The sequence below is a fragment of the Pseudonaja textilis genome, chromosome 11 (genome assembly GCF_049901715.1).
Source record: "Pseudonaja textilis isolate UNSWEBS1 chromosome 11, rPseTex1.2, whole genome shotgun sequence".
Taxonomy (NCBI): domain Eukaryota; kingdom Metazoa; phylum Chordata; class Lepidosauria; order Squamata; family Elapidae; genus Pseudonaja; species Pseudonaja textilis.
In genome coordinates this window covers 1,373,991-1,399,793 of record NC_142000.1, presented here as the reverse complement: position 1 = coordinate 1,399,793, position 25,803 = coordinate 1,373,991, and the positions used below count along the sequence as shown (strand labels likewise).

At 47.6% G+C, this 25,803-nt stretch overlaps 1 protein-coding gene across 3 annotated transcripts; it reads right to left on the bottom strand.

Moving 5' to 3' along the window:
- Positions 1-289: 289 nt before the first annotated feature.
- Positions 290-25,735, bottom strand: CNGB1 (cyclic nucleotide gated channel subunit beta 1). 3 transcript variants are annotated; one of them, XM_087940366.1, is made up of 20 exons: positions 25,563-25,735; positions 24,940-25,060; positions 23,040-23,324; positions 21,409-21,559; positions 20,282-20,380; positions 18,051-18,208; positions 17,073-17,234; positions 14,409-14,617; positions 13,393-13,443; positions 12,366-12,452; positions 11,028-11,092; positions 9,191-9,313; positions 8,951-9,092; positions 8,093-8,252; positions 6,225-6,322; positions 6,056-6,139; positions 3,968-4,191; positions 3,447-3,593; positions 1,584-1,758; positions 290-1,020 (listed from the first exon to the last, which is right to left on the bottom strand). In XM_087940366.1, exons 3-20 carry the CDS (start codon positions 23,272-23,274, stop codon positions 817-819), a joined length of 2,574 nt encoding a protein of 857 aa, XP_087796492.1. In that variant the 5' UTR covers positions 23,275-23,324; positions 24,940-25,060; positions 25,563-25,735; the 3' UTR covers positions 290-816. The 3 variants fall into 3 exon arrangements, with proteins under 3 accessions (XP_087796492.1, XP_026570188.1, XP_087796491.1); XM_026714403.2 differs by having other exon boundaries at positions 4,073-4,191; positions 24,940-25,735; XM_087940365.1 differs by lacking the exon at positions 23,040-23,324 and having other exon boundaries at positions 24,940-25,735.
- Between the last annotated feature and the right edge of the window lie 68 nt (positions 25,736-25,803).

Sequence of the window (25,803 nt, the reverse complement as noted above, 5' to 3'; positions counted from 1 at the left end):
AGGGAGTAATGGCCAGCTGAGGAGGAGAGATGCAGCTCTCCTCGACCCTGCTGGTGGTCTCCCCCCTCTTCACCACCTCTACGGGGTGGCTTAGCCCCGAAACCAGCTGGCTCGGGGCGCTCCAGCGGTGAGCCCAGACAGAAACCGCACACGATCGTGGATTTCTGTCTGTCGCCGAAGCCCTTCAAACCGGAAGTCCCGCTGTTTTCAAAACTCTTTCTAACTCACACTTTTTTCTTTGCATTTTTGTGCTGTGCACTACATTAAAAGACCACACAACAGAAGGGAGTTTTAAGCAAATCAAATATATTTATGTAGGTTTAGAACCTGTAAAAAGCCAATATTGCTTAACAGAGATTTCATTTGTTAATTTCTCTTGGATTTTTGCTGAAATTCTTCTAAAGGTAGTTAAATAGCCCAGTGTGTAAAAAAAGTTCCCCTCCCCTCCATTCAGTCATGTCAAATTCTCACAACCTACCTGGACAAGTCCCTGCAGTTTTCTTGGCAAGGTTTTTCAGGAGTGGTTTGTCATTATCTTCTTCCGAGGGCTTGAGAGAGTGACTGGCCCAGGGTCACCCAGCTGGCTTTGTGCCTAAAGGGAGACTAGAACTCACAATCCCCTGGTTTCTAGCCTGGTGCCTCAACCATGACACCAAACTGGTTCTCTAAATAAAGTGTAAAAAATTATAGGGGTCTCTAATCGCCAAGTCTCCATCTCAGCCCACTTTGTACTTAATAGCACAATATTAGAGATTATTTTGAATGGCTGGGCAATCCATGCAAATGGGACCAGCAATGGAGGCTCATCGGGTTCTTCTATTTAGGTTCCTCTTTTTCCAGGACTTCCACCGAGAGAACCTCTTCATCCCCAGTAGGGATCGCACTGATGGAAATCCGAACAGGATGGGCAGGACTCCTGGGGATCTTCATCTCAGCTCCGCAATTGTTGGGTTTGGGGGAACCAGCTGGTGAAACATGGCTAGCTGACGACTTGGGGCCAGGCGAGGTGGAACTGGCAGCCTGAAAGAAAAGTAGATCAGATTGGGAATCGTATGAGGGGCCTTGTTAGGGAAAAGATGCTCGCCTTAAAACGGGGAACTAGAGCCCATTCCTCCAGAGGGGGCCCCAGAGCGATGTCCGTGGGCGTGAAGGTAGAGATATTTCACCCCCTTGGCTCCCTGTTTTGTGAAAGCACCTGACATGCTCTCCCAATATACATATGTGCCCACCACCTCCGAATGGTGGGAACCTCCTTCTCATCTCACTCATGAAACTACCCATTCAGGGTTCAGCTCTGATGTCTTCTAGAATGCCGTCAGCCATCCTGGTGTTTCCCAGGGGTTTACCGTAGAGGCGGCAATTTTCTGGGTTCGTATAATGCTTGAGCCATGGTTTATAAATGCTTGGCTTGCTGAGCCACAAGCCATGATTTAGAAGTTGTAGCAATTATTAGATCCATTAGTGGACCAAGTCAAAGGTGAAGAAGGCTACCTGGCTCCAGCCCAGCCCACCTGGCCTTCCTGGGCAAATATATTCCACACCGCTTCCCTCTCTCCAGGTCGCCTGGAGGGTTTCGAACACACCTGCATTGCCTTCAGCTCCTTCAGTTTCCAGCGGAGTTGAGCCAGTCTGTCCTTGCCCCCCATTCTCCCTGCAGCCGCCAGGGCAGCCTGGAAGAGCCTGGGGGTCCCAGCCTTGTGAGGGATGATGGTCAGCCCCTTCTCCTCTTTGGGCTTGGCGTTGTTCTTCAGCATTCGCCTGGAACGGAACAAAAGCACGGAATTGGAAATCAGCCAGGTCTGTGAGAATAAACTGCTTGTGTGAATGCAACAGAACGAGGGAGTGAATATCATGGCCCTTCCATGATCTTCCTTCAGAGACCCCTCTTCTAAAAGTCATGTTTGTGCTTCTTTGGGGTTTCCTTTTAAAAGAGAGCTCTCCAAAACAGCTATGCTGGCTGAAGAATTCTGGAGTTGAAGCAGAGGTGGGATTCAAATTTTTTAACAACTGGTTCTGGGGGTGTGGCTTAGTTGGTGGGTGTGGCTTGGTGGTCATGTGACTGGATGGGCGTGGCTTGGTCACGTTATTGGCTGGGTGTGGCCAACTCAACATCATTCACATCGAGGCACACATCTCCTTGCCTGGCCTCTCATGACTGTGAGGATGCTACAACAGTTGTAAGTGTGAAAAACGGCCATAAGTTGCTTTTTTCAGTGCCATTGTAACTTTGAATGGTCACTCCACACAAGCAAAGGACCAGCAAAGGAGGAGAAAAAAACTCCAGAGAAGTTCCAGAGACAGGAAGTCTAGTCCTGCCAAGAATGTAAAAAGGGATAATAGAGAGGCAGTTTCGGTAATCAACACCAGAATGCTTCCTTCCTGCCTTCCTTACAGGATTATCCCAGTAATTTCTTCTAACAACCGGTTCTCCGAACTGCTTAGAATGTTAACAACCGGTTCTACCAAATAGGCGCGAACCTGTAGAATCCCACCCGAGTTGAAGTCCACAAGTCTTAAAGTTGCCAAATTTGGAGACCTCTGTTTTAACGTGACAAATGGGAGGCCCTTCCGGATGATTAGTGCCCCATGTGAGTCACCAAAATCACTTTGAATAGTAAGAAATTTGGCACATTTAATTAATTCTTTAATTAATGAAAAGCAATGTGCAGTGTCTGCAGTGAGAAAATAGGAAGATTGCAAACAGAAGAAATATCGGTTTCCCACTTAAACCTCTCCAGGCAAAGAGCTGTACAGTTAAACCTCATATAAAAGCTGTGGGAGTCCGTGGAATCGTGCCATTCAAGAGCAGCAGCCTACCTGTCGTTTCCATAAAATAGGGGAAATCATCCAAGGTGTCAAAGACACGGATAATTGAAGAAAACAATTTAAGCAGCATCAGAAGTGAATTGTAGCCTCTGGTAGCGCTGTCAATTTCTTAAATGTGACTCCTTCACTGACATTCATATACTGAATCCCTTCCCCGTCTTCATCTGTTAGTCCTTTCCCTGACCAGTAGAGACCCCCGTCCCCAAATTTGTCTTAGTTCATGGGGGGCATGCGGGGGACAAAATCAAACCTGGAGGGCCGAATGCCTATTATCCGAACGGTGACGGGCACAGCAAGGAAGTGACGCCCAGGAAGACAAGGGCGTTCTCGTGACAGATTTCCAGGGACAAACTCAACCCAACCCAGAGGGGAGGACGGGAGGGAAGGGGAGGAAGAGATCAGGCCACCCAAAGCCAGACCAGATCAGGCCAGGCAGGAGAGGGCATAGTTCACCACCAACAGCAAACAAGGCCCCCATTGCACATCAGCTGGCATGAGCCTCTCAGAATTGGACTGATTGACATGCCGTAGAAGGGAGAGCAAACTCAATTATCAATTAAAATCATTTTATTCGATCAATTAATCAATTAAAATAAACCCTCGATCATCCCACATCTCACCTCGCTTTCTTCCGCAGCAGTTTTTGGGACTCCGGGTAGTGCACCAGAATTTCATTCAAATCCTTCTTATCCAGAATGAAAAGGTTAGTAAATCCGTGTGCCACCACATTAGCAGTACGTCGATTTCCACCTCCCACAGCCAGTAAACTAATAGAAACGGCAAAAATACAAATTCAGCAGCCAATTTCTCCTATTCTGCAGAAAGGGGCAGCAGCTTCATTCTACCTGCCTCCCCCGTTATCTTCCAAGACAGCCAGTAACAACTAAACAAATGTAAAATCCAGTAATCCAAGCATTTCTTCAATGCGATAGTACAAAACCACTGGGCCAGGCTGCAGTGCCCAGGCAGCCTCAAGGTAACCTGAGCAGGAGGATGAAATACCGGCTCAGCGAGCCAGAGGCAAATTTAACACCCGGTTCGCCCGAACCAGTCGAACCCCCCCTGCCCTGGCTTAGATGCTGGAAGTGGAAGGGGAGATTCAGAGGATGGCTGCCCTCCCTCCCACCGCTGGACCCGTCACCTCACAGGCTTGTTGCTGTGAAATGCCCCGAGGAGCCTCAGAGGAAAGGCGGAAAAGAAATGCAGCGGAGGAGTGAAAAGGAGCCCCTCGTGAAGTTGGCCTGACCTTATTTCTCCAAACACAGAGCCGGCTTTCAGTGTCACAAGCACGGTTTTCCCGTCTGGTCCCCCAATCACTTGGACTTGTCCCACCTGAATGATGTACATCTCACGGCCGATCTCCCCCTAAGGAGAAATCAGAAGGAAAATGGATCTGAGCAGTTCTGGCCCCGTGGCTCCTGTTGTTCTTCAGAGTTGAGGGTTAGTGGCCTGGACTTCGTTAAGGTTCCCCTCAAGAGGGATTCAAAGGGAGGAATAATTAGGACAACTTTTTCTTTTAAAAATCTCACACTTATTATTATTGTTCTTTGCACAGTCAGTCAGATGTTCAGACTGGATTTGGCATTTCTATCCCTCTATCCTGTCCTCCCCAAAGACCTGGGATAGGCAGATGTGGATGTTTGCTGGTGTTATAGATAGCATTGCAGGATGTAAGCTGTTCTAAGTAAAGCCGCCTTTTGCAATTAACGGTGAATAACCCAACAAGACAGACACAGACTTCACAGGATAATTAGGACTGCAGAAAAAACAATTACTACGCACCTGCCTTCCATCGAGGACCTGTATACTGCACAAGTCAAAAAAGAGGGCTGCGAAAATATTTACAGACCCCTCACATTCCCGGACATAAACTGTTTAAACTCCTTCCCTCAAAACGACACTACAGAGCCCTGCACACCAGGACAACTAGACACAAGGGCAGTTTTTCCCGAACGCCATCACTCTGCTAAACAAATAATTCCCTCAACACTGTTCAACTATTACAAAGTCTACACTACTATTACTGTTACTCTTCTCATCACTCCTTATCACCCATCCCCTCCCACTTGTGACTGTAATTTTGTCACTTATATCCTTATGATTTATAAGGACTGTTTCCTGGTTTGATTTGATTGTTGGTTGTACCCTATGACTATCATTAAATGTTGTACGTTATGATTCTTGATTCTTAATGAATGTTATCTTTTCTTTTATGTATACTGAGAGCATTTGCACCAAGACAAATTCTTTGTGTGCTATGCTATGCTATTTTATTCTATTCTATTCTAGTGGTGTTCAAGTAATGCTCCAATTGTTTTGGGATTGCAGGAAGCTATGACTATTGGTGCTACCTTTGCTTGCTGTTCTCACTCATCTCGTGATTCAAGGTGACTTTGAGCCGAATTGCCTTGAAATTACAACTTGTGCATCCTAGAAAGTTCTATCTACAGTTGCAAAGTGAAAAGGCAGTATTTCTGTGGGACGGGGTAGAGGTTTTAATAAGGGAGGTGTTATCAGAGCAACTTAAGGCTTAAAGAGGCTTAAAGAGATGGTACTGTCTTAAAGGGAAAGGGCTGAGCTCCCATCCTTCCCAATGTGGGCCCTGGAGAGGTCATCCTAACTGGTCCGAGAGGAATTTTTGGGTTGAATATTGTCTGGCACCAAGTTTTAGACAGGAAAGGAGCTAATTTGCAATCTCTTCGTTCTTGTGAATTTAGGATCAGCAACTAACTGGCAAACAATGACCAGGAAAATGAATAATACCCGATATTTGTATATTTGCAGATAATCCACCATTGGATGTTTTTTGTCCTATTTTCATTCGCGACTTCTGATTTTCAGAGGAAAAGGAAAAAACGAATTCCCTTTTAAAGAAACCAAGCTCTTCCTCCAGAACCTGTGTGTATGTTTTTTAGCTCTGCTGCTTCCGCTTTGCCATTATTTCAGTTACTGGCTTGAATGATGCTTTCCCTGGCATCTAATAATTAGGAATCATGCAACGGCTGTGATGATGGCCAAGTGGATTTGGCTACCACAACCAAGCAGGTCTAGTTCCACTGGCATTCCCACGAGTCAAAAGCAAACACCCCGGAAAGCTCTCTTTGTATCGGCTTCGGTAGCATCAGCCCAAAACAGCATCACACGGGGAGCCTGTGAACATCCTCTCTATGCCTGGAACCTCCCTTACCAGCGCGACAGTAATTGTGCTGCAGCATTGCTCACTGGTTACCTTTTTGCACACGTAGTCGTTAGGTAAGTACACCACGGATCGCAGCCTCTTCAGCATGTCAAAAATCATTTGCCGATCACAGCCCTGCCCCAAAGGAAGGAAAGAAGGCTTGGACTCTCTGCTCTTCTGGCCAGGTAAGGAAGAGGAGCCTCAGGTCGGCCGGCAGTACCTGGAAGAGCGGCACTTTGCTCACAATCCTGTAGTTTACATCGATGGCAATGTCCAGCTTCATCTTTTCGGGCAGCTGCGTGAGCAGCTCTGATTCATCTGCAGTGAGGGAGAGAACAGCTTGTCTTCTGGGGCAAGCTTCCATTGCTCCTCCTGGGGCAATGGAAGAGAGCCCCACCCCTGGACTCCCCTAATGAGCCCCACCCCTGGACTCCCCCTCCTGAGCAGCCTTGGATTTGCTCCCGTGATCAGAAGCTTCTCCAGGGTTGGTGGGTCTTTTGGCCTCCAGAAGACCCCGCCCTGGGAGGAGGTCAGCCATGGGCTGGGGTGTGAGTTCAGCCAATTCCCAGGTGATGGGCAGAGAACGAGATTACAGTCCCGACTGGATAGAGGGAGATAAGGGCTGGATATCCTCTCCCCCCTCCCACCCCCCCTGCTCAAAATGCTCCCTCAGTTTAGGGAGCAGGGGAGGCCAAGCAAGGCCTGCCTCTAAGCCATCTTGTGTTACTGCCTTGAATTATTATTTTAAATAATATTTTCACCCCCTGAAGAACTGATACTCATTTCTGTTTCTTAGTCAAAGAGCCAGCACTGGCCAAAGACAATGGCCATGGTCATGTAGCCAGCACGACTATAGCCAGAGGTCTCCAAACTTGGCAACTTTAAAACTTGTGGACTTCCACTCGTATAGTTGCCAAGTTTGGAGATCTCTGCTATACACCAAAGGGGCACGATACCCTGTTACTTTCCCATGGTACCTGTTACTCTATTCGCATTTGCAGGCTTTCAAGCTGCTTGATGTGCAGGAGCTGGGGCTAGTAACGGGAGCTCACCCCTTTACATGGCTCTCAGGTCTCAAACCCAGGCTGTCGGTTTTCCAGCTGACAAGCTCAGCATCTTTAACCACCGAGCCATTGCACACACACCCCAACACACAAAACAAGATTAAAAAAGTGAATGCCAGGAGGCACAGGAAGTATTTTTCCCCAGCTTTCGCAAATAAAATGTTTTCAGCTGTGCCCCAAAGGGTCTCTGTGACTCTTCTCAGCAAACAGCAACAGCGACTCTTTCATAGATGACAAATGGAAATGAGGAACAAATTCTCAGAGGATCCTTTGGGCTCTGAGCGTGTGAATATTAAAGACAAGGGCCCGGCTGTTTGTCTCAATGGCACAAATTAGAAAATGGACTAGAATGCTGCATTGCTGGAACTTCTGTGCCACTACGGAGGGTGGCATCCCATTACAGGGATCCTGCCAGGGATCGCAAGAATCACTGCAGTGAACTGACACCCCCACCCCCACCCTGTAGCTGGAAAAGAGGGCCAATCACTTTTCTAAGCTACGCAGCTTCCTCAAGATCTTGTGACACTGGTGGCTCTAACCATACAGAGGAAGAAGCATCTCCAGAACAGGCGGGGGGTGTGTTTTTCAAAAACCGGGATCGGGGAGTGCAGGTTCTCAGGACACGATTCTCACCCCTTCGGGTCCGCTGATGGGTGGGAGACCCTCTCTGCCCTCCCCCAGCAGGGGCTCCCTTCCTCCAGCTGACCGTTGGAGCAGCTGGGAAGCCGGTTGGGCACGCCAGCTGGGGAGGCTGCTTCCCCTCCCGTTCCCGCTCCCAGGCTTTGCTTAAATGTGCAGAATTGAGGTTCAAATGCATTTCATGCTAAATCTGGCCTGCAGCAAGGAGGGCTTGCCAGGGAGGATCCAAAAGGCAAGATGGCAGCAACATTATGAGGCACATAGAAGACGGGGTTGCCATGACAGCCGCCATCTTGACTGTATACCTCCACTTGTAACCACCAATAATTGTAATTGCCCAACAGAGAAAGACTAAAGAAATCCTTTGGTCTCTGAAAGTACTTACCCAGCATGCCTTGGGAATGCCAAGTATATTCATACCAAGTTTTGATTCTGTTCTGAACTGAACGGGGAATTCTGTACAAAGCCATATATTTTACGGTATTGTCCATGCAGCTGCGATAGTACGATTGTCCTGCTGTGGCAGCACCAACAACATCCCTCATCTGCGTAGGAGTTAAAGACAAGAGCAAACGGAAGGACATTATTCCACGGTGCCAACAGTCACAACTCACCTGATGGAGTTCCCTGGGTTGCGGCAGGTGATTCCGATGTCCAAAAGGCCTCCAATGCTGAGGTGGAATCCATTAGTCACACCTGAAAAGCTAAACCTGACAGGCTGAGAATCTGGCTTGTTTTTGTTAGGCTGGGACACAATATCTGAAGGACCACTCTTCATTTAATGGGAGTTCAAAGTTATAATGGCCTCAAAAAATTTTTTTGATTTATGACTTGTACTTAAGACTGCTGCATCACACACATACACATCACACACACACACACACACACACACACACACACACACAGAGCGAGCAGGGGATTGCAATTGAGGCACCTGACAATTCTCTGCATTTATGACCGTTTGTTGGCTCCTGCAGACATGCAATTGCAATTTGCAACCAGTTTTGCCAATTTCTGGCAAAAAGAAAATACCTCACTGGAGAATATGGATTTGCTCAACACCCACACTGACGCGCTGAACATCTGCCATAAAAATTGTCAAAAAATGAGGTCCAACTCAACTCACAACACCCAACAATGGAAATTGGCACTTCCATAAAAAACATGGTGTGCAGCAGCAAATAAGACAAGAAACGTGCAGCAATTTTTCGTAAGCCAGAGAAGGTGTGAAGTGACAGCTCACCTGGCCGATCATCACTGAGAAAGCAAAGACGCCTGTGAAGTAATTGAGAAGCTGAAAAATGATCTCGAAGAGGCTGTGGGGCTCCGGCAGCCCTCCAATGGTGATGAGGGTCTTGACAGCCCAGTAATAGCAGCGGACGTAACTGCCAAAGATGAAACACAGGAGATACACAGAGGTTGTGCACGTCTTCCTCCTTGCCCCTTCTGCAGAGACAGCCACTTGGCTGCCCCTGGTGCCTACCTGTTTCCTCTGCCGTCGTAGACCCAGGGGGTGGAGCCGATCCCCTGGAAGGAGGAGGCCCAGTAGTACAAGCAGGAGTTCAGGTGCAGGCTGAAGAGCAGGTAGGCTGTGATCCTTACGACTCTGCCAAAACAATAACCCTGCTCGGGATGGGCTGCTAAAGTCCCTGCAGAACCCGAGACTGCCTGCCCGCCTGTGCCCTGCTCCTCTGCTGCTGCTAACGCTGCTGCTTCCCCGTCCTCCCCCCCCACCCGCCCCCCACCCGCCCAGGAAGGCATTGCTTGCTCTGCGTTGCTCCCAGTGGGAATGCAAGAAGCAGGGACCTCGGAGGGAGCCCTAGGAATCAGGAATGCGTAAGGAGGGCATAAGTGCACCAAGCGTGCCGACCGTCCCTGTCCTATTGTTTCTTTTTATTTTTCTTGTAAGTGTCGATCCCAGGTATTCAAAACTATGTTTATTCTTATACCTGTAAGCGATTGACAAATCAAATAAATACCAAAATACTAAATGGGTGGAGGGGAACAGCCCAGCTCTTCTCAGCCAGCCAGGATGGTGAGATTGTCTGCAAAGGGCCAAGATGCACCCCCACCTCCACCCCCCCCCCAGGTCAATGCATTCAAAGCTCTGCCTGGCTGCTATGTAAATTGTGCAACATGCGCACGCACAAAACACAGGCGCTGCTCCACTGCCTATCACAGCTGCCATCTTGACTTTCTTGACTTTGCTCCGCAGACAAATCTGGGGGGGGAGGGGGGCTGTTTTGAGTCTGGAAGTTGCTTCTGAGGGTTCAGGGTCTTTTTCCTCTTGCTGGGCTGAGGGGGTTCCTCCCCACCCACCCCCAGAGTGGCAGGTCGTGACCCTTTCCTTCCATAGTTATTGTGCATACAGTCACTCACAGGGGGTTATGAGTGGTGCGTTTCAAACATTTTTACCCCCAAGTCTGTGGGCATGGCTTGGGGGATTTACGTGCACACGGGCCAAACGTGCACTTTGCACAGGCGCAGAGGCTTTCCGACTTGCCTCCTGCAAGCCTGCATTCTCCCGGTTGCTTCAGCAGCTGCCGCGCGGCACTCTTCTGTGCCGCGCAAAGCAGCTGCGCTTCAAAAGCAGAGGATAAAGGTGAGCCTGGGAACCTGGGTGGGCAGGGGCCCCCAAAAGCACAGCGGTGGAGAGAACCGCTTCGATCTCCGCTGCTTATTGGCGCTACCAGCTCGGCAGAATCGGTAGAATGCCACCAATGGCGGTACTGCTCAGAAAGGGGTGCAGGAAAGCCAGTGAGCTCCTTCTTTTGTTTCCCCTTGCGCAACCTTTTCAGTCAGTGCATCCCACCGCACAGCAAGGAGAAGGCCTCCGAGGCAGAGGCTGAGGGCCAGGGAGGCTCAGACAGGCCTGCATACGCATTCAGGCTTTAAAACCGGTCTGGAGTTCATGCTCAAGCAGGTCACAGGCGGTACAATCATTTATGGATCAGCACGTCCGCCTCCCAGCAGCTCTCCCGGCCTCCGTGACAGCCGAGCTTCCCAGGCTGTTTCTAGAGGTGGCCCTGCACAAACGGCCTTATTAGTTCTGTCTGGGGAGTTCTGCTGTAGGTCCAGTTAACCCCAGTATGCCATAATATGTTAATAAGAATGCTGGACTTTAAAAAGAGAAATCTCTGCGCTTTGGCTGCCGTGAGGTTTGCAAAATTGGAAACAAAGTGGAGGTACATTTTGATTCTACAAGATCATTTGTTGTTGTTGCTATTTCCTTTAGAAAGGTTGCATGTCAGTCAGACACGCGAGAGACGGGCCTGCAGAAGCTGCTGAACTGCACCCTGCCCAGAAAGACAGAACCTCACCTGTAAACATAGGCCTGGCTCAAAATAGCTTCAAGACGGTTGTTAAACTCAAAGAAGGCCAGATACTGTGAAAAAGAAATAGAAGTCCCAGTGAGCTCCAGAGAAGAGTCTGCCTGCAGGTAAGGAAAGGAAAGGAAAGAAGGAGAGGAGAGGAGAGGAGAGGAGAGGAGAGGAGAGGAGAGGAAAGGAAAGGAAAGGAAAGGAAAGGAAAGGAAAGGAAAGGAAAGGAAAGGAAAGGAAAGGAAAGGAAAGGAAAGAAGGAGAGGAGAGAGGAGAGGAGAGGAAAGGAAAGGAAAGGAAAGGAAAGGAAAGGAAAGGAAAGGAAAGGAAAGGAAAGGAAAGGAAAGGAAAGGAAAGGAAAGAAGGAGAGGAGAGGAGAGGAAAGGAAAGGAAAGGAAAGGAAAGGAAAGGAAAGGGAGGAAAGGAAAGGAAAGGAAAGGAAAGGAAAGGGAGGAAAGGAAAGGAAAGTGAGGAAAGAAAAGAAAAGAAGGAAAGTAGAGGAAAGGGAGGAAAGGAAAGGAAAGGAAAGGAAAGGAAAGGAAAGGAAAGGAAAGAAGGAAAGCAGAGGAGAGGAAAGGAAATGGGAGGAAAGGAAAGAAAGAAAGGAAAGGAGAGGAAAGGAAAGGGAGGAAAGAAAGGAAGGGGAGGAAAGGAAAGGAGAGGAAAGGAAAGGAAAGGGAGGAGAGGAAAGGAAAGGGAGGAAAGGAAAGAAAAGGAAAGAAAGAAAGGAAATGAAAGGATAGGAAAGGGAGAAAAGAAAAGAAGGAAAGAAAAGAAGGAAAGTAGAGGAGAGGAAAGGAAAGAAAGGAAAGGAGAGGAAAGGAAAGGGAGGAAAGAAAGGAAGGGGAGGAAAGGAAAGGAGAGGAAAGGAAAGGAAAGGGAGGAGAGGAAAGGAAAGGGAGGAAAGGAAAGAAAAGGAAAGAAAGAAAGGAAATGAAAGGATAGGAAAGGGAGAAAAGAAAAGAAGGAAAGAAAAGAAGGAAAGTAGAGGAGAGGAAAGGAAAGAAAGGAAAGGGAGGAAAGGAAAGGAAAGGAAAGAAGGAACGTAGAGGAGAGGAAAGGAAATGGAAGGAAAGGAAAGAAAGAAAGAAAAGAAAAGAAAAGAAAAAAAAAGAAAAGAAAAGAAAAGAAAAGGAAAGTAGAGGAGAGGAAAGGGAAGGAAAGAAAGAAAGGAAAGGGGAGTAAAGGAAAGGAAAGAAGGAAAGGAAAGAAAAGAAGAAAAGGAAAAATATTCCCCGAGGAAGCGATGGATGAAGTTTTTGGGGGGACCATGGAGAGGGACCGATCCCTTGGGATCCCTTCCCTAAAGATGCGGAATCAGGATGGAGGAGGATTCACCTTTAGGCAGCGAGGCAAGCGCAGGAGAGGATGCACGCCAACCTTGAAGTAGAGGAAATCCAGGGGGAGGAGGCTGAGGGCATCCATCTGAAAGAGAAAGGAGGCAGGAAGCTCTTGGCTCTCTGGAATCCCACTAACGGAGGCATTCCACCCGGGTCAGTCATTTGTAAAGGTTAAAGAAAATGGCAAACAAATATATTGTGGATTTGAGCAAGATCACAACTCACCAGCTCAAATCCCCCAGCAACTAAGACTAACCTGAGCACAACCAAGCCCCCACCTGAACAGAACACGCCTCCAACCAATCAGAACACGGCTAACCCCCCAACCAATCAGAACACAGCCAAACCCCCTACCAATGAGAACACACCCCCACCCAATCAGAACACAGCCAAGCCCCCACCCAATCAAGTCCCACCCCCACTGGCAGTTAAAAGGAGGAAGCAGCTGCAATCTCACATTACTCTGAGAAGCACAGAGCCGGAGACAGAAGCCTGAAGATGATGAATGAGACTTCATCGAAACGTTGCCTAGATACTTCGAATCTTACGCGGGAGAAAACCCGAACAACCAAAGATCCATATATATGTGTGTGTGTGTGTGTGTGTGTGTGTGTGTGTGTGTGTGTGTGAGGAAATATGCATAATAACATAAATATTTTTGAGTAAACTTTTCAAGTGCAATTAATAAAATTTTACCTTTTTCCAAACAAAGAGAGCAATTAACAGAATCTAATTTTGAAAAAGATAGGCTCACCCATCTCCCCATCACTCAAAAGGTATCAGTGACCTGGTGTTCCCAAATTATGTGTGTATATTATATATAATTTTACTCCATATAATGAGAAAGATGTTAAATGTTACTTTCTATGCCATTGTTACAATAGCCACCCAAGCAGATAATTACCATGACAAATAATTCAGTGTCCAGAATATTATTTAAGGATCATATGATGGAGAACGCTGTTTCATTCAGATGATTTGGTGGTCATTTTAATTAGGAATAAATTAAACAAAACGCTACAAACCTTAAAGCGACGGGACTTCAGGTAATTCTTCCTCATGGCTCTCTTATCAGTCTAGAAAAAGTAAGAGAATGCAAAAGGGTACCATCCGAAACTCAGAAGGGAAACTGAGGCACAGCCAGCAGAATTGACGGGTCTTGGCCTGGCATGGAAACAGGCCCAGCGTCAAAATCTGAGGCACAGGAATTGCTGCTTTTGTGAAGCTTCTTCAGTCTTGCAGATAGTTTGCCCTTGGGGAGGTTACCTGCCTTATGTTATACACCTAAGATAAATGTCCCGGCTGCATCCTTGGAAAGGCTTAGGGATCACTGATGTTTTTGCAGCCCTGATCTGCTTATTTATGGATGAAGGGCATAACTGGTTCAGGTATCAAGCTCTCAAACCAAGAGTCAGAACCCAGACATGTGTGATGACTCAAAGGGGCATGGCACAAAAGCAACAGTCACAAAAGTAGGTAAAAGTCCCTTTAATACCTCCAACTTGGCCCCCAATGTCCAGTTATCATCGGTTGGAGGAAAAACTCTCCCAAGAACAGTCTTTAAAGAGAATAAATTCAGTCCGAACCCAAAGTAAATATAGATTATAAATAAAAACCAACACAAACCATGCTGTAGCAATTAACGAGACAGGGTAGGATTAGGAGTTGCAGACTTCCAAATGATAATGAGGACGCCAGAGATAATGCACACTTTGCTTCTAGCAACTTTGCTGTGCATAGTTTGCCTTTTTAAACAGTTTTCCCAGCTGTGGCTAATGAAGGGGATCAGGGCCTTTTCCTCCCCCATAAACCACGTTACTCGTGTTGTTCCCTTCTCCGTTCCACCCTGCATGCTCTAGGATGAAGAAGGGATGGCCCTGGGTCTTCCTCTGAATGCCCAGCCGAACTGCGCCCTTACCCAGTTTATTCCACAGCCACCGGAGCCACATTCCCACTCCCCGTCAGCTACTCAACTTCCCTCTCAGAATCAGATTCCAACAGGGGCACGACAACATGGCTAGGCTCTCTGTGTGCCACTTACAATAACATCTCCTTGATGGACAAACTGCAGGCGGACTTGAAAGATGGCAATGTCGAGCAGGTAGATGAAATCACAGAGGTAGTCCATAGCCATCCAGTAATAGACATTCTCAGGCGATTGATACGGGAAAGCCCAGCGGACCGGAATCAGCCAACAGTTCCAGTTCCACGCCAGGACCACAAGTAAGAGCCACAACACGTACATCAGATCTGGAAGAGGAGGGAAGCCCAGGAGATGCTCAGGAGAACCCTTGTGGAGCTTCCCTCAAATCCCCCTTCCAAACTCCTCAGTGGGAGAGCTGGCCAGGCCCTCTGCTTGCCCACGGAGCAAGAGGGCAGATCAGAGGATCATCCAGTGGGCCACCCAGCCTGTGAAGCAAGTAGACTAGGAGGTGGAACTAGTCCTCTCAAAGTCAGTTCAGCAGGAACCTGTCCCGGGCATCTTTCTCAGCTTCAGAAAGTGATCAAGATGGAGATGGTCCAGTATGGAACCCAAGATAAAATCAGAGGACCAGAAGGAACCTCAGAGGCCTTCTAGTCCAAGTCCCTGCTCAAGGCAGGAGAACCTATACCATCTCAGACAAGTGACTGTCCAGCCTATTCTGGAAAATCTCCAGTGATGGAGCAGCCACAATGCCAGAGGCAAGCCCTTCCATTGATCCATTGTTCTCGCTCTCGGAACATTTCTCCTTACTTCTAGGTCGGATCTCTCCTTAACAAGCTTCCATTCAATACGTTTTGTCCTGACCTCTGATGCTTCAGAGAATAAGTCAACCCCCTCCTCTCTGTGACTGCCCCTCAAGTATGGAAGACAGTTATCATACACCCCCCTCCCCAATCCTTCTCTTCGGTGGGCTAGATATACCTAGCTCCCTCAACCATTCATGATACGATTTAACCTCCAGACCCCTTATGAGGCTTGTTGGTCTCCTCTGCACACTTCCTAGCATCTCAGCATCATTTATCTATCACGGGGACCAGATACGATTTGCATGCAGTACACAGTATCCCTAGTTATGCTGCAGTCACTAGTACAAAGCGGTACAATCACTTCTTGCTGTCTTGATGCCATCTCTCTGTTGATGCAATCCGGGACTGCATTGGGTTTTTTGGCAGCTGCATCAAGTTCCTGGCTCATATGGTGGCCCACTAGGACTCCTAGATCCGTCTCACAGTCACCACTTTTGAGCTAGGGACTGCCTAGTCTATACCCCTGCATTTGGTACATCCTGCCTAAGTGCAGGACTGACTTTTCTCACCAATGAACTGCATTTTTTGTGGGGGGGGGGGATAGGGCCCAATATTGAAGTCTATCAAAATCCTTCTGAATCTTGGCTCTGTGGTCTAAAGGGTTACTATTCCCAGCTCACACTTGATGTCATCTGCAAATTTGACGAGTTCCCCTTCTATCCCCTGATCTAGATAATTTATGAAGATTTTGAAGAGTACTGAACCGAAGAAAAACCTTGGAGTATCCCGTGCACGCTTCCTTCCATGTAGATGTAGTTCCATTAAGAACGACATCAGTGGTGATATTCAATTTTTTTTACTACTGGTTCTGTGGGCGTGGCTTTGTGGGAGTGGCAGGGGAAGGATACTGTAAAATCCCCCTTCCCTCCCCACCCCACTGACCTGCTTTCCAGCTCCGTTCTCCTCTGTAGGGCAACCAAAGGAGAGCCAGCCGATCAGCTGGAACCCAATGGGAGGCAGAGAAGAAATGGGGGCGGGGCCAGTCAGAGGCGGGATTTGCTGGTTCTCCAAACTACTCAACATTTCCGCTACCGGTTCTCCAGAACTGATCAGAACCTGCTGAATCCCACCTCTGAACTACATGTTGAGTGTAATTTACTTATTTATTTGGTCACTTTCTATGGCCGCCCACCTCAGTCAATAATTTTGGGTAGTTTACAATTCAATTAGTCAGCCAATTGTGATTAATTGATGTCACCTCACCTGGTGGTGATACTCTCTATCCCAAATTTGTCCTTCTATTTTGTCAAACGCCTTACTGAACGGTGCAGCTCTCCGGAGGAGCCCTCAACAATCCCTGTCATTTGCTTCCAACTTCCTTCTGGGAAGTGTGTTTGGAGCTCAAGAGAGGCTTACGGATGGTTGTCTGCAATCAGTTTGCAGCTTCATTTATTTAACCTACGCTACAAGAATACTATTGTGGGTTATGAATATCTCTTTTCCACTTTTTGGATTGTAGTTGCAATAATTGAAAATGTCACTTGTGAAAGGCTTGAAGTGCCTTGCTGTATTTGAGAGTCCATACAAATTATTTGGCATTTCAAGGGATAAGGATTAGCTAATGTAGGCTTGGGTGGACCGTCAAATTTCCTGGGGATTTCCCGCAGGTCTGCATTCCTCACAGGCAGGAACGACCATGAAGTTTCCAATTCAACTGGTTTATTGCTCACGCCCGTGCACAGGAATCTACTCAACTAGTGGTTAGCCCTACTTTGGTCCTAGATACAGGCTGATGGGACTCAAGGAGACTTGGTCTCTAGGTGGCTACGTAGAGATTCCAGACTGATTTCTCTTTTCCAGGTTCTGCCACTCTTTCTCCCGCCATTCCCTCCGCAAAGCCCCTCCTGCTCACCCTTCCCTTCTCTCTTGGGATGCAGCTGCCTTTTCAGTCCAAAGCCCTCCCTGTCACACTTACTGGACGAAGGGTCAATACTGCTGGGGAACTGGACTTTCCTCGTGTGGCAGAGGAAGGGGCGATACTTAAACTTGCAGCAAAGGATTTCGTGGAAAGGCGCCTCTCCTTCTTCCTCGGCTTCTTCGCCTTTCTCCTCTGAGGGTTTTTTCTCTTTGGAAGGAGCTGAGAGAATAAATCAAATTGACGAAATCAGAACAAAATGTTTCGCCCATTATTTGGGGACAAATGGAGAAAAAGTTCAGAAACATTCTCTCAAGTAAGAATGGACAACCCACATTGCAGCTTCCCCCCGGCTCCAAATCCTAATTGGCAACCCCCCAAATCCACCAGGGTTGCGTTTTTCCCTGGTTAGGGCTGGAATATCTTGTGCGTAAGAGTTCAGGGGTGGTGGAATCTCAAGGACGCTGAAGGTGTTCTGAAACACGTTTGCTTCATTACTAAAATAATATTATCTCCCCTTAAAAACAACAACAAACAGAATGTAAAATGATTGTCTCCCCCTTGAAGATTGGACTGCCGTTTGTCAGAAATGGTGTAGGGTCTCCTGCTTGGGCAGGGGGTTGGACTAGATGACCTATAAGGTCCCTTCCAACTCTGATTATCTGTTATCTGGAAGGAAGATTCAGACCCAGAAGGTCTGAGAGGGAAGGAGGCAGCCTGGCTGCTGGGATCATGCATCCCATATCACAGCATAAAATAATGGTCTAGTTAACAGGGGTCTCCAACCTTGGCAACTTTAAGACTTGTGGACTTCAACTCCCAGAATTCCTCTGCCAGCAAAGCTGGCTTAGGAATTCTAGGAGTTGAAGTCCACAGGTCTTAAAGTTGCCAAGGTTGGAGACCCTTGGTCTTGCATGTCAACATGCTAAGGCCTGTGAGCTGAACATTCCCCCTGCAAACCCCAGCTGGGAGGCCGAGGCTCTCTCACCGACCCCTCGGGACACGAGACCCCGGCCCTTGCTGCCCAGATTCACTCACAGGCTGTGGGGGTCTCATCGTCAGAGGAGGCATCGGGGTCCGTCAGCTTCTCCTTGACTTTCTCGGTTCGGTCCTTGAAGAGCCGCACCAGCTCCTGCAGCCGTTCGTTGATGATGGCACTACTCTGGCTGGCGGCTGAGCTGCCCCGCCTGGGTGAGCTGTGGAGCAACCAAGAGCGGGAATCAGGTCCTGCCTTCCCAGGGACTCTACTCATTCTCTACTCCGGTGGTGGGATTCATTTTTTTTTTTACTACCAGTTCTGTGGGCGAGGCTTGGTGGGCGCGACAAGGGAAAGATATACTGCAAAGTCTCCATTCCCACCCCACTCCAGGGGAAGGAGACTATAAAACCCCCCTTCCCTCCCCACCCCACTAACCTACTTTCCAGCTCCTTTCTCCTATGCAGGGCAACAAAAGAAGACCCAGCCAATCAGCTGGGACTTGCAAGGCAGAGAAGAGGTGGGGTTGGTGGGGCCAGTCAGAGGTGATACTTACCAGTTCTCCGAACTACACAAAATTTCCGCTACCGGCTCTCCAGAACTGGTCAGAACTGGCTGAATCCCACCTCTGCTCTGCCCTCAAGATTTATTCAGTGGATCAGAGAGCAGCTGGTCCCTTTTTGGCCCACAGAAATCTGGGCAGGTTAAAAGGGCTGTCTAGAAAAGGAACCAAAATATTGTTTCTGGTTGCGTGCATTGCGAGACCCTTCCCTGACCGGCTGGTAGGAGAAATGGGGCAAGGGGGTGATTTCTCCTGGTAAAGCTGCCCCCTCTGGCCTTGGCGGGCAGAGGGGAGGGAAGCAATTTTACAGGTCACCTGGACTTTGAATCGGCTGCTGCACCTGCAAAGCTAGGAGGTTCTACCCAGTTGAAGCAATCTCTAGTCCGTGTGTGTGTGTGTGTGTGTGTGTGCGCGCGTGTGTGTTTTACCTGGTGCACTGCCTCCTTTTGAGGCACAACCGTTCATTCATCAGTTGGCCCCTCAGAACTGCCCCATGGATGCCTTTGACTGAGCAGCAGTGAGAGAAGGCGACACTTATCAAGCGACAAAAATAAAAGTGGGTCAGGCTACACCCAGTCTTCCCATCCTCTGGTCATCCCTGGATGGGCCCCAGAATATTGACCTCTGACACCTTCCGTCAGTTTTGGTCAGGTTGGGCTTTCTGCAAGACTTTCTGTAAGGTAGGAAAGATTAGTCCAGAGTAGTAGTTATGCCTTGGGCAGCACTGGCTCCACCTGAAGGGCCTGGCCAGTTAGGGGCCTCACGCACCACAAAAATCAGTGGTGGTATGCAACCGGTTCAGCCTGGTTCTGACGAGCTGGTGGCGGCGATGAGCAGCGGAGACCGAACCGCTTCTCTCTGCCGGTCTCCTGTTGGGCCCACCTGGGCTCCCAGACTCACCTTTATCCCCTGCTTCTGAAGCTCAGCTGCTTTGCGCGGCACAGAAGAGTGCCACGCAGCAGCTGCTGAAGCGGCCGGGAGAGCTCAGGCTTGCAAGAGGTGAGTTGGAATGCCTCTGTGCCTGCACAAAGTGCATGTTTGGTGTGCACGTGCACACAAAAATGTGTGCACACAAAAATGTGTGCACGCGCACAAAGCGTGCCCACCAAGCCACGCCCACTGAACGGGTGGTGAAACTTTTTGAATCCCACCACTGACGAAAATGCAGATTTACCCCGGTTAGTCCATGCACTTCTCTGCAAACTAGGCTCCCTTTCCTGGAAACTATCTAGGCCAACATGTGGTTGGACATTTTGCATCCAGGAGGGACTCCATGCAATGTACCAAGAGGTGAACTATCTACAGCAGCCTTTAGTTTTCTGTTTCCATCATTGCATAGCAACATCCTTCTCTATGATGGAGGGTTTCGGGCCTTCAAGGAGATATTTTTCTGAGATTTCTGCATACTTTCCCATAGGCAGTACAGAAGTATGGTTTGTGCAGTATCAGAGTGTACCAAGGCATTCTAGATTTTGTAGATTTTCTTTTTTTCAAAAACATTATTTTTCTCCATAATTAAATAGGCTTCGGTTTTTCTGTTTCCTCTGTCAGGCCACCTTGGCTATGAGAGTGGGATGCTGTCCTGGCAAAAGGTTGAAGTCTGACCCAACTCCCAGTCCGTTCCTGCGTGGGCCATTGTGACGGGCCATTCACGCAGTCTCAGTCAAATCTTGCAGCAATGACCTGGGAGAATTCTCCAGTCTGCCGAGGTGGGATGCTTTGGGGTTATACCTGGTGAGCTCTTCCTGTGGACTGGACTGGTCTGGCCAGGCATGGACTGGGGACAGGATCAGCTCTTCCACATTTACTTCTGGGGAAGGGGATTTCCTCCTGAGGTAGGGAAGGAATTTGGAAAAACAAAGCATCAGCACAGTACAGTCATTGCTATATAGTGTCTGCGTATTCAAAGGAATAAGATTAAAATAACCACCCAATAAATGGTGCTTTGATAGGCCAGCTGGAGAAAGGTCCTCTCAATTACTCTTTCAGACTGCTGTTCCTATCCATTAATTGCATTAACCAACTAACATTGAGATCTGGTGAAGTAATGAAAAAAACACATCAACAACCCAGCTATGCAGAAAGAAGAAAGGAAACTTGGCGGGGGGGCGGGGTATAGTTGATTTTAGAGACAAGGTGCAGGACCCAATTTAAGTCAGTCACTGGGACCAGTTTGTTCTTGCAAGCTTTCAGACTCATGCTGGAGCCCATCTTCAGGGAACTGCTCTCTCTCTCTCTCTCTCTCTCTCTCACACACACACACACACACACACACACACACACACAGACACAGACACACACACACACACACACACACACACACACACACACACACACACAGAAGTTGATGGCTGGCTATTAAGTCTTTGGCAGTTGTTTCCTGGTGCTGCTGTGCCCTCAGCTCCTAAGTACCTGGTAAATTAGGGATAAATCAGCACTTTGTGAGTCCGCAATGCAGTGGACAATCAGGGGTTGAGTATAACGCTGCATTCTGGTCTGTTGTCATGTCTGAAACATTTCTGCTAGTCTCATCTACAGCAGAATTGAGGGTTAATTATCTGGAGACTCCTGTCTGCTGAGTCTCAGTTGGAAGCCTGACATTATCAAGCTTTACCATGGCAAGGATCCAGGAAGTTCTGCCAACTTTAGCTGGGATCTGCTAGTTCCAAGGAAATTCTAGTCCCTGAATTTGCTGAATTAGTTCCAGAAACTCCTGACAGGAGTTGATGACTTATACAATCCAGTGAGGTTCTGGTGGGGTGGTAGAACTAGAGCACTTCTGGTTACAGAAGTGTAATTCAGGCTGAGATCCAGGCTCCAACAAAACACCAAACTCTGTATAGACACGGGCTTCATACCTCTTGGGAGCCTTTGGCGTAGGTGGCACAGCGAGGGTGTGCAAGCTCTTGGGGGCTGATGGCTGCACTTGAGAGGCGGGTATTGGCAGCCTGGAAGAGCCAGAATCCACCTTTGGAAACTTCACCGTCGGGTATTTGCCTGTTGGTTGGCCTTGGGCAAGAAAGAAAAGTGAGTTATGACTATATAGGTTCTTGACCCCAAACAAATTCCAAAATGCTCAAAAACATGGCTGTAAGTTACAATCAAAAATCTCTGGCAGCTTTGCTCAGTTTAGTTGTTGCCCTTGTTTCTAGATTATTTTCTGAAGAAAATTCAAGTCATCTTTTGAAGGCAACCGAATTTTTATAAAATACCTATGTAACTCAACATCTATGGCAGCCAGAAAACGGAAAGAGTTGGGTTAAGAAACGTAGTGAAATCAGATGTTGCTATTATTGTCATAAGCAAGATATCCCACATGCCATTAGAAGATGCATCTCTAGAATCTTTGGCCATGTATTTATGATTCAGTGTTGCTAACTTATTACTGTTAGTTGTTATACTAGTATCACAAATTCTTATTGAAGTTCTTTCTTATTAGTTTCATTAGTTGTCTTGGCCACCATTTCGAGGGCTTTTAACCACATTTTGCGAACCCCCTTGGTGGCCTGAAAATATTTTATTTCCAGATAATGGTAAAATGACTATTAAAGGCAAATAACATCTGAATAGATTTAATCCAGGGTTGGAGTCCCTTTCTGAAATTGATGCAATGTTTAGGTTGGTTTATTTTATTTAGGAGAAACTTCTAAATAAAGTTAAGTAAGGACACTTAACCAATGAACAGCCTTTCTCTATTCTATTCCTATTCTATTCTGTTCTATTCCTTATTCTATTCTATTCCTTATTCTATTCTATTTTCTATTCTATTCTATTCTATTCTATTCTATTCTATTCTATTCCATTCCTATTCCTATTCTATTCTATTCTATTCCTTATTCTATTCCATTATATTTTCTATTCCATTCCACTCCTTTCTCTATTCTATTCCTATTCTATTCTGTTCTATTCCCTATTCTATTCTATTCTATTCCTAATTCTATTCTATTCCTTAATCTATTCTAATTTCTATTCCATTCCATTCCATTCCAATCTCTATTCCTATTCCTATTCCTATTCCTATTCCTATTCCTATTCCTATTCTATTCTATTCTATTCTATTCTATTCTATTCTATTCTATTCCTAATTCTATTCTGTTCTGTTCCTTATTCTATTCTATTCCTATTCTATTCCTAATTCTATTCTATTCTATTCTATTCCATTCCATTCCATTCCATTCCCTTCCCTTCCCTTCCCTTTTCTTCTCTTCTATTCCATTCTATTCTATTTTCCATTCCATTTCTCACCAGTCTTTCCCATTACCCACTCTCCACTTTCAGGAGTCCTGAGGGATGGATTAATCCCTTCTCATTCCTGTATCACCTTTCATGAATGCCTGACCCCCAAATTGTGTGTGTTTCTCCTACGTTTTGGAGGCGACGTATGTTGCTCCCTCTGGAAATAACGCCCTATTTGGAACTAAACCCCAAAGTGCAGGAAGATCAGCCAGGAAAGCCGCAAGCACTAAAATCTTGGCAGGTGCTACGTTACCCCCGATGCCCAAGCGGGAAGCTTCTTCCTTCCGAAAACTGGGGTTGCTCAGGCCAGCCTTCGGTTTCCTAGGGACGAGGACGGGGATGTGGGAGGGAGGAGCAGAGCTGTGGTAGCTGGGGACATTGGGCAACTCTTCCACGCCGGCTGAGCAGGAAAGGGAGGCATGCAGATGATGGCGCGGCTTCTTGGGCACCAGGCGAACCAGCTCCACAGCGCAGGTTGGCCTGGACATGGCGGCACTAGGGAGCCGGATGCTTCAGGGCGAGGCTGTGGGGCTGGGAACTGCAAGAAGAAACACACAACCGCCCAGTGAGGAGGAGGGGCCACATACTCCATCCTCAGGGAGGCCCTTTCCTGGGCAAGAGGGGAAGGCAGCTTCCCCTGGGAGCCAAAGGAGGCCCAGCCGATGGGAGCTCTCCCCGGAGAGTGGGGCCTTGATGCCCATGCCAGTGGTGGTATTCTACCAGTTCAGCCGGGTTTTGCCAAGCGGTAGCAGTGATGAGCAGCAGAGACCAAACCGATTCTCTCCGCCACTCTGCTGTTGGGCCCACCTGCCCACCTGGCAGGGGTGGGATTCAAATTTTTTAACAACTGGTTCTGTGGGCGTGGCTTAGTTGGTGGGTGTGGCTTGGTGGTCATGTTATTGGCTGGGCATGGCCAACTCAACATTACATTGAGGCATGCATCTCCTCGCCTGGCCTCTCATGACTGTGGGGATGCTGCAATAGTCATAAGTGTGAAAAAGGGTCATAAGTCACTTTTTTCAGTGCCACTGTAACTTTGAATGGTCATTCCACACAAGCAAAGTACCAGCAAAGGAGGGGAAAAAAACTCCAGAGAGGTTCCTGAGACAGGAAGTCTAGTCCTGCCAAGAACGTAATAAGGGTTAATGGAGAGGCAGTTTCTGTAAGCAACACCAGAATGTTTCCTTCCTGCCTTCCTTACAGGATTAGGCCAGTAAAATCTTCTAACAACCGGCTCTCCAAACTGCTTAGAATGTTAACAACCTGTTCTAGCGAATAGGTGCAAACTGGTAGAATCCCACCCCTGCCGCCTGGGCTCCCAGATTCACCTTTATCCTCCAAATTTGAAGCACAGCTGCTTTGCGCAGCACAGAAGAGTGCCACGTGGCAGCTGCTGAAGCCACCGGGATCGTCCAGGCTTGCAGGAGGCAAGTTAGAATGCCTCTGCGCCTGTGCAAACGTCTCTGCGCCTGCCCTAAGTGCATGTTTGATGTGCATGTGCACGCAAAGTGTGTGGACGTGCGAAAAGCATGCCCACCAAGCCACGCCCACCGAACCGGTGGTAAAAATATTTGAATCCCACCCCTGGCCCACAGGTAACTCTGCTCTGGGGCACTTCCCAAACGGAGGAGCCTAAATTCAGCACCAAAACAGCCTTTTCAGAACAGTATCTGCCATTAAAACCAGCACATGACTCTTTACATGCATCTTTGACCACCCCGCTCCAAACCACCACCACTCTCAGTGCAAAAGAAAACAAGGAGGAGGCTGAAGGCTGAACTTTGGCCAGTGCAATCTCTCAGGGTGTCACTGGTTTATGGCAGCCCCTGTAGTCCTCAGAGACCAAATAATTGGGGAAGGTGGTGGGAATATGATTGGGTTAAAAATCATTGCCATGGAACAGTCTTGATTTGTAAGCAAACCCAACATATCTGGGAATAACCATTCATTGTTATAGCTGCTCAATCATCCTTTCCAGGCCTCCCCTTAGGCTGTGATCTAAAAAGCTGAGATGGCAGCCCCACACCCCACTTGCTTGTTATGTGCACCAGTTGCACTGGCAGAGGGCATGGCATTTTTGACCAACCCCTGCAGGCACCCTGTCAGCTTCTGTGCACCAAATGCTGCCCTGGAGGAGAACCCAGGTGGCCCACCTGCTGGAATCGTGGGCCTGCAAGGCCGCCCTGCACAGACAGGGGGCAGACTGTCCTGGGAGAAGTGCACGGAACCTGCAGGTGGCACCAAGGTGGCAGCAGCTGCCGCCGCTTCCTTTATCTGAAAACAAACAAACAAACAAACAAACATTGTTCTAGAGCAGGGGTCTCCAACCTTGGCAACTTTAAGCCTGGAGGATTTCAATTCTGGGAGTTGAAGTCCTCCAGGTTTAAAGTTGCCACGGTTAAAGGCCCCTGCTCTAGAGAACATTAATATGGAAAAGCATCCCATCACCCCAAAAGAATAGGAGGGCTGATTTTTTAACATATACTGTAAAGATTATGGAATTAAATGTTATTCCATTGAATTATTTATCAATGTATAAAACACAATTTGCCCATCAATCAATTAAATCAATTGGCCCATCAATCAATCAAATATGTGCATCTACCACTGGATCTCTACACAGCTTTATTAAACAATAATAGAATTCTTAACAACATATTTAATTGGCTAAATATCGCATTACACTAAACAAGAATGTGGTTTGTCTAGCTTAGCCTTAGCCTGTCTTACAAATTTATCTCTCTCCCTTGGCTATAAACCACGGCTTGTGACTTACCTCTGTACCAATTCAACAAATCAGACTTAATGTGATGTTATGAACCTTATATCCAATTGGCTGTAAGACTTGAGCTAAATATGGTTTTGTGGAGATCCTTCTGTTTGAACAAAACAAAGTTAGCAGAAGATTCTCCCAGGTCTCAGTGCTAGAAAGGCATCAACCTTTCCCAAACCCAAACAGTCTGATGCCAAAGACTCTGAAGACCATGGACAAAATGTTCTTCAACAATGATTTGGAG